At 36.5% G+C, this 18,192-nt stretch overlaps 1 protein-coding gene across 3 annotated transcripts in view; it reads right to left on the bottom strand.

Moving 5' to 3' along the window:
- The window catches only part of LOC115222609 (SEC14-like protein 5), a 114,384-nt gene that overhangs the window by 71,662 nt on the left and 24,530 nt on the right, over positions 1 to 18,192 (bottom strand). For all 3 annotated transcript variants that reach the window (XM_029792930.2, XM_036500466.1, XM_029792915.2), the window contains exon 2: positions 6,376 to 6,525. In XM_029792930.2, the coding sequence (XP_029648790.1) occupies positions 6,376 to 6,525 (150 nt within the window). The remainder of the gene's footprint in view (positions 1 to 6,375; positions 6,526 to 18,192) is intronic.

Below are 18,192 nucleotides of genomic sequence, written 5' to 3'. Positions count from 1 at the left end.
AGGAGCCAGTCCAGCGGCACTGGCAACAACCTTGCTCGAATGTTGTTTTCCACATGCCACTGGCATAGGCCACGGGTTATGGTCTCACTTGGCTTGCCGGATCTTCAAGCACAGCATATTTTCAAAGGTCTCAATCACTAGTCATTGCTTTGGTGAGGCCTAATGTTCGAAATCATGCTTCACCACCTCATCCCAGGTTTTCCTGGGTCTACCACTTCCACAGGTTCCCTCACTACTAGGGTGTAACACTTCTTCACATAGCTATCCTCATCCATTCTCACCACATGACCATACCAGCACAGTTGTCTCTGTTGCACACCACCTCTGAAGCTTCTTAGGTCCAACTTTTCTCTCAAGGCACCTACACTCTGTCGAGTATGCACACTGACATTATATATATAGAGAGAGAGAGTGTGTGTGTGTTCATTCAGTAGAGAGAGAGAGTGAGAGAGGACATGTGTGTTGCTTATCTACCAAATAATGTTTTGGTAGCACACAAGAGAAATTTTGTTGAAATCTCTTTCTAATTGCTTCCAGCTTCCAACTTACAAATGCTGAATATACAATTTATTATAGAAAGTGAGTGAAATAAATTTTTTAAAACAAAACTGTACTATGTTGCTTAATTATCTATTTCCTTTTTCTTGTATAAACAACACTTTTAGAAGATTCTCCAAATATTCTAACTACATAAAAACATTTTTTTAACTAGATGGGGAGTCCCAACAAAGAGAAGAGTAGGAAGTGAAGAAGCTAAAAATACTACTGCTATTCGACATTGGAACAATTCGAATACGTCAACATGACTTTCACTAAATGACCAAGAAGGAAAGTCATATGTTACCAATAATATTTTCAAGGAAAACCTGTTTAGGGATTCTTTTCCTTATGAAAGCTTGCCAAATATAGAAAGCTAAGATAGTGATATGACAACCTATAAAAAACTTTCTTTAAAACTTTGAATGGGCCTCATTTTCAAAAATATTTTCCATTTTTATCATGAGTGATTTATCTAGTAATATACCCCAGGGAAAATTTTTACTGGAATTTCGTCCGTTTTTTTACATTCTAAGTTCAAATTCTGCTAAGGTTGACTTTGCCTTTAATCCTCTTAGGGTTGATTAAATAAGTACCAGTTAATCACTGGGATCATTGTAATCGACTCACTCCCTACTCTGAAATTGCTGGCCTTGTGCCAAAATGTGAAACCAATATTAGAAGTTAAAATGTTGTTCAGACATACCACATTATGTTAATGAAATGACTTCTGTGCATGTAGCCTATTAATAGTGATCACCCTGTCAGCAACAATTTTTTTATATTGTATTTAATTTTGATGAATCATAGGAAGGGAATTTTGAACATGTCTTAGCAAAAGAAAAGAGATGATAGTTTTAAAATTTTGAGTAGCTCTGCTCCAGATTAAGCCTATAGAAAAAAGAAGTGTTTTATTAATATTCTTATATATCACAAGCTCTAATTTATATATTGCATGATCTACATTATAATGATCTACATTATATTTCATAATAGTTTATAAAATATATATTATTCATTGAATAGAATAATATAAATTACACAGCACACAGAATCTTCTCAATACGAAACCAAAACATTAGAGTATACATAAGCTATAGGAAAACAATATATTTACATGCATAAAATTCCCTGCAACAAAAATCTTGTTTATTTTTGTGCATGTTTCTGGTACATTATTTTTAAAATTAAATCCCCTATATTTTCCCTCATTAAGACAGTAAACAACACTGCAGGACATTATTCTAATGCCATCTCAAAACCACAAAAATACAGAAGTGTCAATATCCTTATTAGCCTCAATCTGCACAATACTAGAGATAACCAGGTCCTTGTCATATATTGGTTCTATGACAATAACCTGGCTACAGTAATCTGGGACATGGTTCATTGACTGATAAGGAGATGAAAGCAAAAGAGTGCAGGACAGGAATGACAATATCTGTGCCTTGACAGAAATTTTGAATCCTTCTGATTAAAATGTTACCTCAAAGGAGATTGAGAAACTATCATACTACAAAGATTTTGAAATGGAAATAAGCAGGATATGCAGTAAAAACTATACCAATAATAATTAAAACATGATATGATGATTAAAAAAGAACATGAACAAAAACTTATAAACCATGCCAGGATTCACAAATCTAAATCCTGTTCAAAAAATAGCCCTTACTAGGAATAGCCCACATCTTATGTGTGATATTTTAATTTAATACTAAGTATACAATATATTTTATGCACAATTTACACAACACAAAGCTTATAAAATCATCACCTAATAAAATAGCACAAATCACACAACACATAGTCTACTAATACCCCACCCAATAATATAACACAACCCACATATCACATAACTCTATACCAGTGGTTCCTAACGTTTTCACTACCAAGGATCCCTTTTATTTAAATGAGTTTTCCCATGGACTCCTTTTAATATGCTTATCCTTATGTATATATATATATATACATATATATATATATATATACATATATATATATACATATATATATACATATATATATACATATATATATACATAGTTTCCGTTACCTAGGTGACCAAGTCAGCAGCGGGAGCGGGTGTGCTGAAAGTGTAACTGCTAGAGTAAGAATAGCTTGGGCAAAGTTCAGAGAGCTCTTACCTCTGCTGGTGACAAAAGGCCTCTCGCACAGAGTGAAAGGCAGACTGTATGATGCGTGTATACGAACAGCCATGCTACATGGCAGTGAAACATGGGCCGTGACTGCTGAGGATATGCGTAAGCTCGCTAGAAATGAAGCCAGTATGCTCCGATGGATGTGTAATGCCGGTACTCACACACGGCAGAGTGTAAGTACCTTGAGAGAAAAGCTGGACCTAAGAAGCATCAGTTGTGGTGTGCAAGAGAGACGTTTGCGCTGGTATGGTCATGTGGCGAGAATGGATGAAGATAGTTGTGTGAAAAAGTGCCACACCCTAGCGGTTGAGGGAACCTGTGGAAGAGGCAGACCCAGGAAAACCTGGGACGAGGTGGTGAAGCACGACCTTCGAACTTTAGGTCTCACTGAGGAAATGACTAGAGACCGAGACCTCTGGAAGTGTGCTGTGCGCGAGAAGACACGGCAGGACAAGTGAGTCCATAACCCGTGGCCTTCTACATGGGATGGAGCCAGCCTACGTATGCATACCTTCCCTTCTTGGGACACAAAACTCTACTTGTGAAGACGTGATGAGGCAAGTGAGGATCAGAATCGAAATCGATCAATGGAAATTGCGGATGTGCTACCAGTGCCGGTGGCATGTCAAAACTCTGCTTGTGAAGACCCGTTGAGGCAAGTGAGGATCAGAATCGAAATCGATCAATGGAAATTGCTATGTGCTACCAGTGCCGGTGGCATGTCAAAACTCTGCTTGTGAAGACCCGTTGAGGCAAGTGACGATCAGAATCGAAATTGATCAATGGAAATTGCAGATGTGTTACCAGTGCCGGTGGCATGTAAGAGAACTTTCCGTTTCGCGACCGTTGCCAGCACTGCCCCGTTTCGTGTCCGTTGCCAGCCTCGCCTGGCCCTCGTGCCGGTGGCACATAAAAAGCACCATCCGTTCGTGGCCGTTTGCCAGCTCTGTCTGGCACCAGTGCGAGTGGCACGTAAAAAGCACCCACTATACTCACGGAGTGGTTGGCGTTAGGAAGGGCATCCAGCCGTAGAAACACTGCCAGATTTGACTGGGCCTGATGAAGCCTTCTGGCTTCACAGACCCCAGTAGAACCGTCCAACCCATGCTAGCATGGAAAATGGACGCTAAACGATGATGATGATGATGATGATGAAATTTTGAATTTAGTTCACAGACCCCCAGTACTATCTTTGCGTACCACCAGGGGTCCACGGACTACAGGTTGAGAACCACTGTTCTATACAATCACCACTCACTAACCCTTTAGCATTCAGATTACTCTCTCAAATGTAATGCTTAGTTATTCACATTGCTTTGAATTAATCATGCATTATCTCATAGATTCAAGATTTCTATGATGTAATTGGTTATTTTTTAGAATGACATTGTAGGGTAGGTGTAAGATACCAGATCTGGCTGGCTTGGACGTAAAATAAGAAGAATGTTTTGGCTGGATATGACCAGTTTAAATGCTAAAGGGTTAAAGTAAACCACCACATACTCCTTCGTAACATGTAGCTGATACTATATGCCCCTTGAACCAATGAGGAAGCCTTTATATGGTTGCTCAATTTGCTAGAAAAAGCAGCCACACACCAATATAATACAATCCACAAAGCACAATATCACATAACACAAACCATACAACACATGAAATATAAAAATCACTCAACAACATGGCACATATTCTACTCAAAAAAAACCAGCCAAACAGTAAATTAACACTAGAAACAACAAAACGATGCCCACAACATAGCGAAAACTGAAGCAGCACACAATTTCACATGCCAAAAAGACAAAAAACAAAAACTGCATGCAACTCTTGGAACACAAAAGTACACTTGATGGTGCAGTGGAAGCTTTGCCTAAGGGAAGAAGGAAGACGAAGAGGAGAACAACAAGAACAAAAGCAGCAGTAGCAGCAGCAGCAGCAGCAATAGCAACAACAACAAACAACTTTAACATCTTAAAGTCAGAAAAAATGGAAAAGAAAAATGAAGAGATCAGAAAAACTAAATATAATTCTCAACCATAATAATTTTCTAAGAAAATTTGATAAAATAGTAGAGTAACTGATATTTTAGAGAAACTTACTGCTGGCTTTTATAAAAATGAATATACTAAGTCATTTATTTGTGCCCTTTAGAGGCAATAGGTCAGTTGTACTTAACCCATGACTTTTTAAAACAAATTTATAGCCTTCCAACATAGATGACATCAAATAAGGAGACTGATGACTCATAAAACCTGGTGAGTCAAAACAGCATGTCCACAAACCCATCCCACTGACTCAAGCACCATATTTCACAGAGCACATTGCTGGTAATCTCTTACAGATAGGTGGAAGTTAACTCAAAGCAGCTGTTATTACAAAGTGTAGCGGTGGTGTACATTGAAAGAGAAAGAGGGTGCTTATATTCTTACAAACACAAGATACTTCTATTTCAATAAGACATCAACTTCTATATTAACACAGGTTTCAGAAATATAAGAGACAGAATTTGGAAATTGTGAACTCCATGCTTTTACAAGCAGCCTTAGATGTTAAGTGAAATAGATTTAACCAGACTATTGGCTTGTTCCTGGTACAAGCTTAATTTTAAGCAACTGAATCTTTAATATCAATAATGATTTATTACAAAAGGACAAGACTAATTCTAATAACAACTGGTCTGACCCTACTATATTATTATTGGCGTTTGTTTTATCAACCAGTGAGATGAAAATTAAATACAGATCAGAGCAAAATCTCAGAAATATAAACCAATAAATTAGGTATTAAAAACGTCCAACTCAGCTCGCTACCATTTGTACTAACTCCACAACATAAGCTAATGAGGGAACCTCGATATGGTCACTTGAATTACTAGAAATAGCAGCTAAATTTCTCACAAATCAGATCCCCACATCTCAAAAACAGTAAGGACACATCGGATAATGTAATACTAATTAACCCTAAACATTTGAATGCCTTTTATGTCACAGATGAATGCCTTTGATGTTACAGATGGAATGCCTTTGATCAAAGGCCAGTGTCATCAAGGCTGCCATGAGTCTAAGCAACAACAATATTGCATTACAATCCATTACTGACTAGGTCAGTGGTTAGAACCAGCAAGGATGTTAGATTTTAGCGGTTGGACTTCAAATACATAATCCAAGCTTTGATTCATGTTTATAGACTATTGTGGAGAAATGTACTGACTATCCACTATAGAAAGTAATCAGCAAGATCCTGTTTCAACAAAATTATTGAAGTCTGCAGCTATTATGCTGGAATTTTCCTTTCATTACTGTCTTTCATACCTGTATTTGAAGAAAGCATAGAGTTGTTTACAGTTTAAAGTATTTTAAATATTTACTTGGAGAAGAGAGGCTCACAAACAACCAGATATCTAAATATGAAATTTATTTGATTTAAAGAGAAATTATTTATTCATATATGTACTTGTGTATATCTATCCAAACATGAATGTGAACATACATGTGTAATAATGTACTCAGTCAAAAGCAATAAAAAGTGCTTATAATTTATTTTTTTTGCATCTAAGCACTCTTTAAGTTGAAGACTGAGTGACAGTAATGAAGTTAATGTGTTATCTTTGCACAAAAAAGGGGTTCCAGGTCGTCAGTATTTCATCATCTTATATGTGAAAACAGCACTGAATTATTCTTACCTTTTTCAGTATGTAGGGAGCATCAACATCAAGTTTACACCTTCTTTGAACTATATGAATGGCCCCATCTTCACTGGTTTCATCACTTATGATGTCACTGCCAAGGAATACCGGTATCATTTTGCAAGTGGGAAACCGTTTCTCATATGCCTATGGAGTAAAAGTTGGAGAATATTAGTTCCAGAATTAATAATTAGTCTTAAAGAATTTGTACTTCACATATCAGTATAACATTAAATTCATTTATAAGAATATTAGTTTCTAATACACCTTATGTTGCATATGAGGTCTCGCCAGAAAGAAAAATTGAACTTTTAAAACAACACTATAACTAGTTGGTGCAGCATGCTCACAGCAATAGTCACATGTACAAGAAAATTTGATCTTCAGTTTAGTAATATCCATATCATGCCACATAAGTTAGTCACTGATCTACACATGCTAGAGTTGATGTATGTTTAGTGCACTTGGTAATTTTCTGCAAGCTGAACAAGGAAGAATTTGGAAGAGTAACTGTTTGCGTGAAATTCTGTTTCAAATTAAAAAAAACTTCTCTCGAGTCTTTTCTAATGTTGCAATAGGCTTATGGGAAGTAATGACTGAACTGTCAATACCTTTATGAGTGGCACTAGTGTTTTAAACCAAGAAGGAAAACCACTAGAGATCATCCCATATGTAAATGACCTGCCATAGACAATGATAACACAGTAAAAATTAAAGCTGCAATCCATGAACACTGTCAGCTGTCTGAAGAAGTAAGCATCTGTAAATGTTCATGCCACAAGATTTTTAAAAAAAAGATGCATTATGTTGCTGCAAAATTTTTCTGTGTCTGATAGCAGGTGAACAAAAAGCGAACTAAGTCAGTGAGTTCGGATCAGCTTGATCAAAACTTTCTGAAAAGCATCATAACAGATGAAGGAATGTGAGCATATGAATGTGAAATGAAAAGACAGTTATCACACTGGGATAGATCATCATCACCACAACCAAAGCAACTCACTCAAATGTGAAGATGGTGTTGATAACTTTTTCTGATTGGAAGGGTGTCGTCCATAATGAGTTTGTTCTACATGGTCTGATGGTCAATAAGTTTTCCTTAGATATTCTGAGATGTTTCAGGGATGCAGTGTGAAGGAAGGACCCAAATGCTGCACTACAAATAACAAAACTACTCATTCATGGCTCCTTATCTGCAATTTTTTGGCAAAGCATGAACTGATTCTCCTTTTCCTGCCTTCCTACTTTCCAGATTTCGCCTCTGCAAATTTTTAATCATTCCCAAAGGTGAAATCCATCCTGAAAGGTCACTGACTTAGCTAATGGACAAGATTGCAGAAAATTTGCTACAAGAACTGTGCACAAAATCTGAAAATGCATTCCAAAAACAGATTTTCCAGTTTGGAAAAAAACTATTTGGAACAGTGTATCATTATCATCATCATTTAATATCAATGTTTATTCTGGCATGGGTTGGACGGTTTGACAGGATCTGATGGGTCCAAAGACTGCATCATACACAAAGTTGGTATGGTTTTCACAACTAGATGCCCTTCCTAATGCCAACCACTTTACAGCATGTATTGGGTGCTTTTCTTCATGCCACCAGGACTAGGAAGTTGCCATGCAGCTCACAAGACTATGAAACTCAAGAGGGAGGGGTTGGCTTTATGCTAAGGAACAAGGGGTTAAAGTTTGAGATAAGTGCGGCAGAGCAGGAGAGGGGTAGTTATCCAAGCTCTAATGATTGTGTAAAGGTGGAGTAAAACAATGCATCCAAAGTTTGGAGGGACTCACAAAGAACAGTCCCCAACTTTAGTTTTGTGGTGATATGAATAATTTAGCACTATATTTATTTTTTAAAGAACTGCCAATGTTATGATATAGCATATGTCTGCCAAAGGTCTTAGCACTACCAACACTATCACAAGGCTTAGTATTCTCATGATAAATGTTATCATCTCTCATTTAAGATAAAGTGTCTTTCAGAATAATGCTGACTGATGTGCTTGATACTGATAATAGATATTTGCTTTCTCATATTTGAATCTTTCACAATCACATTTTAGACATTATTAGACATCATAAATGAAATACATAAATTTTTTTGACATCTGACAAATTTATTTCTGGTTTACTTATGCCCACTTATAATGTCATTTTGTTGCTAAGGTTAACTAAAATCATATAAAGTTGTGTGATTAATTTCATTATTAATGCACTTTCTTTTCAACAGACAATTTTTTTATTTTGGTGGGAATTCTATATTTTGTTTTGCAATGGCTCCTTCTTGTAGAAGCATGATCAGCTAGCAAGAAAGTACAGTACATTTCTGCCCACTGCAACAGTTAGAGTCATGAGGTTTATAACTTTAATGTCTACCTCTAAATTTATAAATTACATTAATCAGTTGAAGTTTATTCAGCAGCTCATAACGTTTTAATTTTAAATTTTTGTGCTTTTATAATATATTACCCCAGCTGAGTATTATATGCATTCATTGATAAAGTGTTCATCCATTTTATGGTCACAACACATTGTTAATTTATACAGCACATATATGGTTTGCTTGTTTTTACTGAACATTATGTCTTTGTAGAATAAATACATTACAATAAGATGTCAATAACAACCACCACAAATCTTATTTTCTCCAGAAAATAAAGCAGAAGAAACTTGATACATCAAGAGATTCAGAATTATGTGCAAGGATTACCAGGTAGAGTGCATATGATACTTTCAAACAGGTGTCTAAATAGATACTAGTTATATATATATATATATATATATATATATATATATATACCAGGTGAGTCAAAAGTCTTTTTCAGATTTTCAACGATGATTTTTAGCAACTTGTATCTCATGTTATATCATTAATTTGATACTTGTTATCCAACTGTTTATTCTTATTATTATATATATATATAACATATAAATATTTATTTTATTATCATATAAATATTTATGTTTATTCTTTATTTTACAGCTTTGATAATGAGTGGTGAAAAAATTGCAATTTGAACCCTTTTACACTAACTGTGGAAAAAAGGAATGAGTGCAAAGGCAGTGGCAAAAGAAATTAATGACGTGGACTGTCCAGGAACTATCAAAGAACACGTGGCACAAAACTGGTTCAGACATATTTCAAGGAAGGTAACACCAGCTGGAGACTTTGTGTTGTGGAAGATGAGGCCTTGTTTTAAATGGCTTAACAACAGCCGAACACAGAACTTAGTTTTTCACAAAACACCATCAATCGACATCTCCACAAGTTCCACTACTAGTGGTCTGCTAGGACTGAAGGCAAGGAGCTGGCTCTGGATTTGCACAGTTCATGCTTTCTTTGTGCTCCTGCAATCCTGTTTTGTTCGTAGTTCATGGCACTTCTGTTGGTGCAGTTTTAGCCAGGTAGAGCAGTCTTGTGCTTACATTTTTCCATGTGTCAGGATTGATCTCAAAGCACTTCAGAAATGCTTTAAGAGCCTGCCTGAGAGAGTGGTAGACTTGGCGACTTAAAAGTTGAGTTATTTCTTGTAGCAAATTGCATCTTTTTATTCCTAATTATAAAAACTTACCCATTGGGATGCAGATTTCAAAAATCAAATCTGTTTTTCTTGAGGATGCATCATTTGAGAGCCTGTCCATGATATATATACATACATATACACATACACTTTCATTTACATATATATATATATATATATATACATATTATATGTGGATCATATATCCGAAAAAGAAGCACACTCTAAAAATTAGAGCAGTAATGTATTTACAAGAGGTTAATTATATGGCCATTGGAGTCTGACAATTCATCTATCAGGCTAAGTGCTTATGCATATGACCAGCCATATAATTAACCTCCTGTAAATACGCACGCGCACACACACACACTTTTTTTTAGAAGCACTCCGTCGGTTACGACGATGAGGGTTCCGGTTGATCCAATCAACGGAACAGCCTGCTCGTGAAATTAATGTGTAAGTGGCTGAGCACTCCACAGACACGTGTACTCTTAACGTAGTTCTCGGGGATATTCAGCGTGACACAGAGAGTGACAAGGCCGGCCCTTTGAAATACAGGTACAACAGAAACAGGTGTTAGAGTGAGAGAAAGTTGTGGTGAAAGAGTACAGCAGGGATCACCACCATCCGCTGCCGGAGCCTCGTAGAGCTTTAGGTGTTTTCGCTCAATAAACACTCACAAGGCCCGGTCTGGGAATCGAAACCGCGATCCTACGACCGCGAGTCCGCTGCCCTAACCACTGGGCCATTGCGCCTCCACGCACACACACACACACACACACACATACACACACATACACAGAACGCACATCCATTGGACTTCTACACAGTTCCCAGCTACCATATTCATTCACAAAGCATTGCTTGATTCAGAGTTGCTCATTTGTGAAGGTGATGATCATTGTTTCTGACTGAAAAGATGTCATTCACAATGAGCTTGCTCCACATACTTAATGATTAATAATAAGTTTTGCATGAATGTTATGAGGTGTTTCAGTGAAGCAAGTGTGAAAAAAGACACCAAGCAATTGTAGTGGGATGAACCTGTAGGTGGTGAAGACCCAGAAAAATATGGGAAGGAGTCATGAAAGATGATCTGTCAAGATGGTATTTTGTGAAGGAAATAACAAATATACTGGGCTAGAAGATCCATCCAAATCATGCAAACATGCAAACAAACTTAAAATTATTATTATTATTATTATTATTATTATTTTTCCTTCTTTCTTCAAATTTTCCTCCGTTTCTCGTCGAGTGTTTTCCGTACACCTAGGGCATAGAAGCTCATTGTATGCATTCCCAGATTACACATGCAAATTCACGGGTATATCATTATTATTATTATTATTATGACAATGGTGACATCATGAAGGAAGCTTCTTAACTACACAATCATGCCTGCACCTTTTAATGTTTGCACACCTTAATAGACAAGTAGTGCACTTCAGTCATGATTGTTGTTTACTCACTCTATAGTACTACTACTACTAGTATACATACATATATATATATATATATATATATATCATCATCATCATCATCATCATCATCATTTAACGTCCGTTTTCCGTGCTAGCACGGGTTATACATATATATATATGCTCTCAAACACCTACAAACATCCTGATACATTCAGTAACACTCCTAGTCCATGCTGTTGTTTACAACTATTACTACTAACAGTCACTGCTACTACTACTTTTTAACATCTTCCTATAAGATCAGGAGCTACACAATGATAAGAATAGCTATATTATTCTAATCTGTTTGCAAAGACAAGTTGTGTGGTTTCAGTACGTAAAAATCCAAATCCTACAGTTTTGTTAATATCACAACATAATTCAATTAGAATTTTGCAATAAAATGGGTGCTCTGCTTTTGTACTAGTTTCAGTTCATGGACTGTGACCATGCTGAGGCACGGACTTAAAGAGTATGACTTGATCACATAAACAACAGTACTTATTTCAGTCTAGTGGTATCAATCTTTGTCATTGAATCAATTTTTGACACAAACCATTTCTACAGCAATATAAACAGATATGGCTGGATGGACAGTCACACATACAAACATACACACACATAAATATCTTCATTTTAATATCCACTTTCCCATGCATTTTAATGTCCACATAGCCACAGTTACACCTCCGCATGCATTGTGTTATTTATGTCCCTCAAGTTGCACAGTTACCCTCTGGTCACTCTTGCCATTAGAAATCCAGTGAATCAGAGATTGGCCTTGAGGAACACTGAGAACCAATGAGGCAATTGTTCACAAAAATGCATGACATAAAGTAAAAAAATAAGAGACTTTTGACTGTATAGTTCAGTGTTGTCATTTAAAAGTACACTGTGGAACAGAATGATACTTTGTGAAGATCAGAATGACAATAGAAATTTTGATTTTGTTTTTTAATTGTGTTGCATCACAAGCAGAGGTGGTAGGACCAGTAAACATAATGCCTAATGGTATTTAGTTCTGTCCAGTGTTCTGAATTCAATCTCAGCTTTGCCTTTCATCACTCCAAAATTGCTAGAATAAGTGCTAGTTGTGTTCTTAGGTTAATCCCATCAACCATATCTCTCATGCAGAAATTGTGGCTTGGTGCTAATGTAAGAAATCATTATTACTGGGTCTCTAAAAGAAAATAACTGCTTGTAAATCTATGAAACTGGAAGCCAAATACTTTTTTCCTGTTCTCAATTAGTTGTGGGTCAATTTTACAAAAGCCATTTTCACCTGACATTTTCATTAACAAAAAAACAGACACCTTTTAAATCCAGCAAAGGCTTTCTCTCAAAAAGTCCAGATATTGCACTGTCATTCTAAATAAAATTGTCTAAGTACCCAATCATTTCCTAGTCAGGTTAAACCTGCAGAGAAATAGCACTACACCAATGCTAAGATCGATGTAGTGAGAAGAAGAAATAGTTTGTGCGATTTCTTTCAAGTAACTTACACATTGGTTGTGTCAAAACTACAACTAGTTACTCCAATCAGGTTAGGGTTACGGTTAGGGTTAGGGTTCCTCAACAATGAGGAAGATTTCATTGCCCACAAGTAGTTCCTTTAAGTTTTATACAGGAATATTTCAGAAATATTTTACCAGGTATTGCAAATGAATTCAGTTCTGTTTCAGCTCACCCTTTATGTCAGTGCAACACTTGTACACCAAAGATGGGATTTCTAGGTGATTGCTTGATCTACAAGAAATAGCAGCTAAATCACATCCGACCAGTTTAAAAATGGATAGGTCACACTAGATAATGTAGTTCTAGACCCTACAAGAAAGAGAGGATGGTCACAAGTGGTATATCTGTTTTTTACTTGAGTTGTATCAAAAGCAGTAAAGTGGCACAAATGGTGAATTACTTAATGTCCAATAGTATTTAGTTGCATCCTGCAACATCCTGACTTCAATATTATTGAACTCAGTTTTGCTTTTCATTCATCTATAGGTCTACTCTGTTACAGTTGACCTAGGGCTAGACAACAGAAAACATCATTTTAATGACACCAGCATATGGTTTAAAATTCCTTCAATAAATTTCCAAAACTTTTTCACTGACTTTAAACACCCGATCGAACAACTTAAGTCCTGTATAACTGTTATGCAAAAGAATAATTTTTTCACTTAAATCAATTTACAACATTGCTTCTTGAGTTAGACTAACATTTATCCTTTTGATCAGAAGCAACGCAGTTGACATGACTAATAGTAGCAGCTGTGTCTTCTAACAACTCTGACAATTTCAATTACTAGTCCAGATAAACTAGTAGCTTTTCCAACATTTGTATATGATAGAACCTTAGAAACCTCTGTGGCATATATAGGAAACCTGCAGCATTTCTTCACCCCACCCTCTCTCTCCCTAATTGAGCAGTAAAAGAAGATAGTTTCCTATTTGTTCACATTCTCTGTCAGTTCTGTGAAAAAATAGGATTATATTATTCTGCTAATGCATAAACTGTGAATTTCTAGAAATTTCACACCTGCTCCCTCATAAAGCAAGATTATATAAATAAATAAAATTGATTAAACTAGTTTAACAGAGAATATAATATACTTAGTAGCAAAATAATTTATTGATAAAGAGAATAGATTGCATCAATAAACAAAAACACTTTTGGCAACATGTGATAGACTGAAAATTAAAAACATAAATGAAATCTTCTAAGTTAAATGTACGAATCTCAAATAACCATAGCAACTATTTTTTTTTTTTTTATTTTTAATATCTTCTGTACTCTTTTTTTTTTTGACAGAACATCACCAGTTTAAATGCACTATAAAAATTCTGCAAACATCTACTGGGATTCATTAATACGTGACCTATATTTTACAACAGCCTGAAAAATCCAAGGTTGCTTCTTTTTTTTTTATTTGTAATTTTTATTTATTTATTTATTTATTTACTTACTTACTTAATTTCCACCATAAACTTTCACAATTCTAATCAAATATAAATTATTGATGCTGAAGACAACATGATACTTCTCTGTTGGCAAACTTTTCTCACTTATTCAAAGTGTATTAACCACAAAACCAAATGTCACCAATGCTATTCAAAAACAAAACCTATTGAAATTAAATACAAAAGCAATTTAATTTGAAATGTGTATTTGTTTCTGATAATTACTCAATAAAGAAACGAGCTTTTCATAACCATTACCAACACACTAATTAAATGTGTATATTTTATATATATATCCTCTTATTTTTAGTGGTTTCAGTTATTGGATTATGCTGGGACAACACTTTTAACAGTTCAGTCGATTACATTGACTCCCTGTACTTTGTCTGGTACTTGTTTTATTGATTTCACAAAGAGAAAAAAGTAAGGTTGACCTGGATAGCATCTGAACTCAGAATGTAATGGAATGTAACCAAATAGCACAACATATTTTGTTTAACACACTACTGATTCTGCCATCTACTCACCAATATATATGTGTGTGTATATACATATATATGTATGGATATGTATATGTATGTATATATATATACTCACACACACACACATATATATATATATCACCGTGATCACCATGACCGACCAGGCTATCAGATGTTGCTACATATCGCTGGTCACAATGCGCTTCGCATTGTTTTAGCCTTCAAATGACGCTACCTCGCTGGCTAAGCAAGCAAGCCAACAGAAGAGTGAGAGAAAGTTGTGGCAAAAGAGTACAGCAGGGATCGCCACCACCCCTGCTGGAGCCTCGTGGAGCTTTAGGTGTTTTTGCTCAATAAACATTCACAACGCCCGGTCTGAGAATCGAAACCGCGATCCTACAACCGCGAATCCGCTGCCCTAACCACTGGGCCATTGCGCCTCCACATATATATATATACACACACACACACAAACACATATATATATATATATATATCATCATCATCATCATCATCCATCATTTTGAATCCGGATTTTGTCCCCATTAACAGGGGTGCCTGGATCTACCTCAAAGCCATAGCAACCACCCTCACACCATCTCACCTGGTCTGGGACGTCTTCCCTTCTCAAGCCAACCCTCCCAATCTCCTCTTCCATCTGTTCCCTGCACATTTTCCTCGATCTACCTCACTTTTGCTGTCCATTCACCTCAAACTCTAGCACCCTCTTCAGAACATGTTCCTCATCCCTCCTCAACACATGCCCATACCACTGCACTCCATCCACCCTTGACAGCTGTTCCATTGATTCTTCCAGCCCCAGCATCTCCCATCAAGTCCTCAGTCCACCTCTTATCAAACAGCTTCAAGCCACACAATTCTCTCACCATTTCTCTCTCAGTCCTTATCAAAACTGCCATCTCTCTCTCTCTCTCAAACACCATGTCTCATTCTCGTACAGCATTGCTACTCTTACACAGCTCCTATAGACCTTTCCTTTAGTCTTCAATGAGAACCTTTTCTCATATAATAACACACTACATACCCTGAACTTCAAGTCTCGCTCTTGCTGTCACAGCTACTTTACATCCACCCTATTTCCCAAAACCCTTTCACCATCTCCACCACATCACATAGTGTTTCCACTGACTTCGCCAGCCACCCAGCTCCTTTCTTATATCTTTCACAAACTATCTTGCCAGTCTTGGGGGTCACCTTCTTCATTTTAGTACATCTACCATAAATCCATTTCTCACATCTTGTACACAACACCGCATTTTCCATCACCTTCCTCCCCCCCACACACACACCACATGGATCCACCTTACTCACTAACATTTCTCCTTCCACCCCACTCACCATCACCTTTGTCTTCCCGAGGTTTACCTTCAAATGCCTCCTTCCATTTCCAAGACTTCTCCCTCAATCCCTCCATCATCTCACTCATCAGAACAAGGTCATCTGCATTCAGTCCTTCTCTTGCACTCTTTGTCACCACTTCAACCACTATTGCACACAACACTTTTAATGGTTAAGTTGATTACATAGACTCCCTATATATGTATATACTAGCAGTATCGCCCGGCGTTGCTCGGGTTTGTAAGGGAAATAACTATATAAGCATTTTTAGAGATGTAAAGTATAATAGCCATCTCAATATGGCTAACCACAAAGGGGGGGGTGTTACTGTAGCTTTTTACGTTCTGAGATTTAATAATAAATTTTTAGAGAGTTACTTCCCTTATATATGCCAAAAATGGATTAAAAATGGGAAAAATTGATGGTAATTTTTTTTTAAATCGTAGACTCATCATAGACGCGCGCTAATACCCAGAAGGGCTCGATATGAATCACGACTATAAGATACCTGGTTTTGGTTAAACTGCACCGCAAAATGTGGGAGTAGTTAGGAATCTAAATCGTAGGAGACAGAGAGCACACAACCTTACTTTTATATATAAAGATATCCATACACACACATATATATTTGTCAAATACATCAACGATATTACCATATTACCATGCAAATCTACTCAAAGCCTACCCTTTGGGTGTTATGAAAGTATTTTTTGTTTTTGTTTTTGACAAGTCTTTCTCTCAAAGACAATTATGTTTAGGACAAAATCTGTGTGTGTGTGTGTGTGTGTGTGTATTTCAATATATACTTCAATTTGCTTTCATATTATTCTCTCTCTCTCTCTCTCTCTCTCTCTCTCTCTCTCTCTCTCTCTCTCTCTCTCTCTCTCTCTCTCCCTCTGCATGCACGTGTTACTCATTTTGTCTTATACTTAATCATCTGAGACTTTCTATGAAAATACATTCTCAATTTATATGAGAAATGCTTATAGATGTAGCTGCAATTTTATTATTTAAAGTTTATATCCAAACTTTAAGTTTGCTTGCAATAGATCACATTTGATTTTCTGTAAGCTATGTTGCCAACATCTTCGCTGCACTATCACACAGTGACTAATGTAAGAACTAATATTACTGAAATATACTGAAGCCACATCCTGTCTACCTTATCACATAGAGCTTCCACTTATGGAACTGATTGATGAGGTGACGAGCTAGCAGAAACGTTAGCATGCCAGGTAAAATACTTAGTGGTATTTTGTCTGTCTTTACGTTCTGATTTCAAATTCTGCTGAGGTCGACTTTGCCTTTCATCATTTCAGGGTTGATAAATTAAGTACCAGTTGTGTACTGAGGTTGATCTAATCAACTGGCCCCATCCCCCAAAATTTCAGACCTTAGGCCTAGAGTAGAAAAGAATTATGGAACTGATGTTACTAGGATTGCTAAAATAATCACCCAACCTGAACTGATCAAAGAAGGCCTAAATATTGTCACCAAGAAGCCATTTTAAATTTCTTTCAACTTCTCATCATTCTGACTCCAAATATCTGATGATGTGGATATGTTCAATGCCCACAAAACTTTAAGTAATATGGAGCTAAACCAAACATTATTAAATACTCCAAATAAATAGGTTAAGTGCTACTATCTTTCATTTGTTTACTCACTCATGTATGGTTGTGGTAGGTATGGGCATAGCTATGTGGTTAAGAAGTTCACTTTCTAACCAAATGCTTTTGGGTTCAGTTCCACTGTATGGTATCTTGGGCAAGTATCTTCTACTATAGTCCCAGGCCAACCAGAGCCTTGAGTGGATTTGGTAAATGAAAACTGAAATAAGCCTGCCATATATGTGTGGGTGCTTAAGTGTGTGTGTCTCATCTTGACATCACATGATGGTTGTAAATTGAATGTCACCATCATGTGAGTGATGGCATCATTCATTTCCAATCTTCTGTGAAAACATGTCTGGCCATGGGGAAATTATTACTTTGCTTAGAAACAGGTAAGGGTTGTTGGCAGGAAGGGCAT

The sequence above is a fragment of the Octopus sinensis genome, linkage group LG2 (genome assembly GCF_006345805.1).
Source record: "Octopus sinensis linkage group LG2, ASM634580v1, whole genome shotgun sequence".
Taxonomy (NCBI): domain Eukaryota; kingdom Metazoa; phylum Mollusca; class Cephalopoda; order Octopoda; family Octopodidae; genus Octopus; species Octopus sinensis.
The sequence above is the reverse complement of the archived record's forward strand: the minus strand, read 5'-3'. Positions and strand labels throughout refer to the sequence as shown.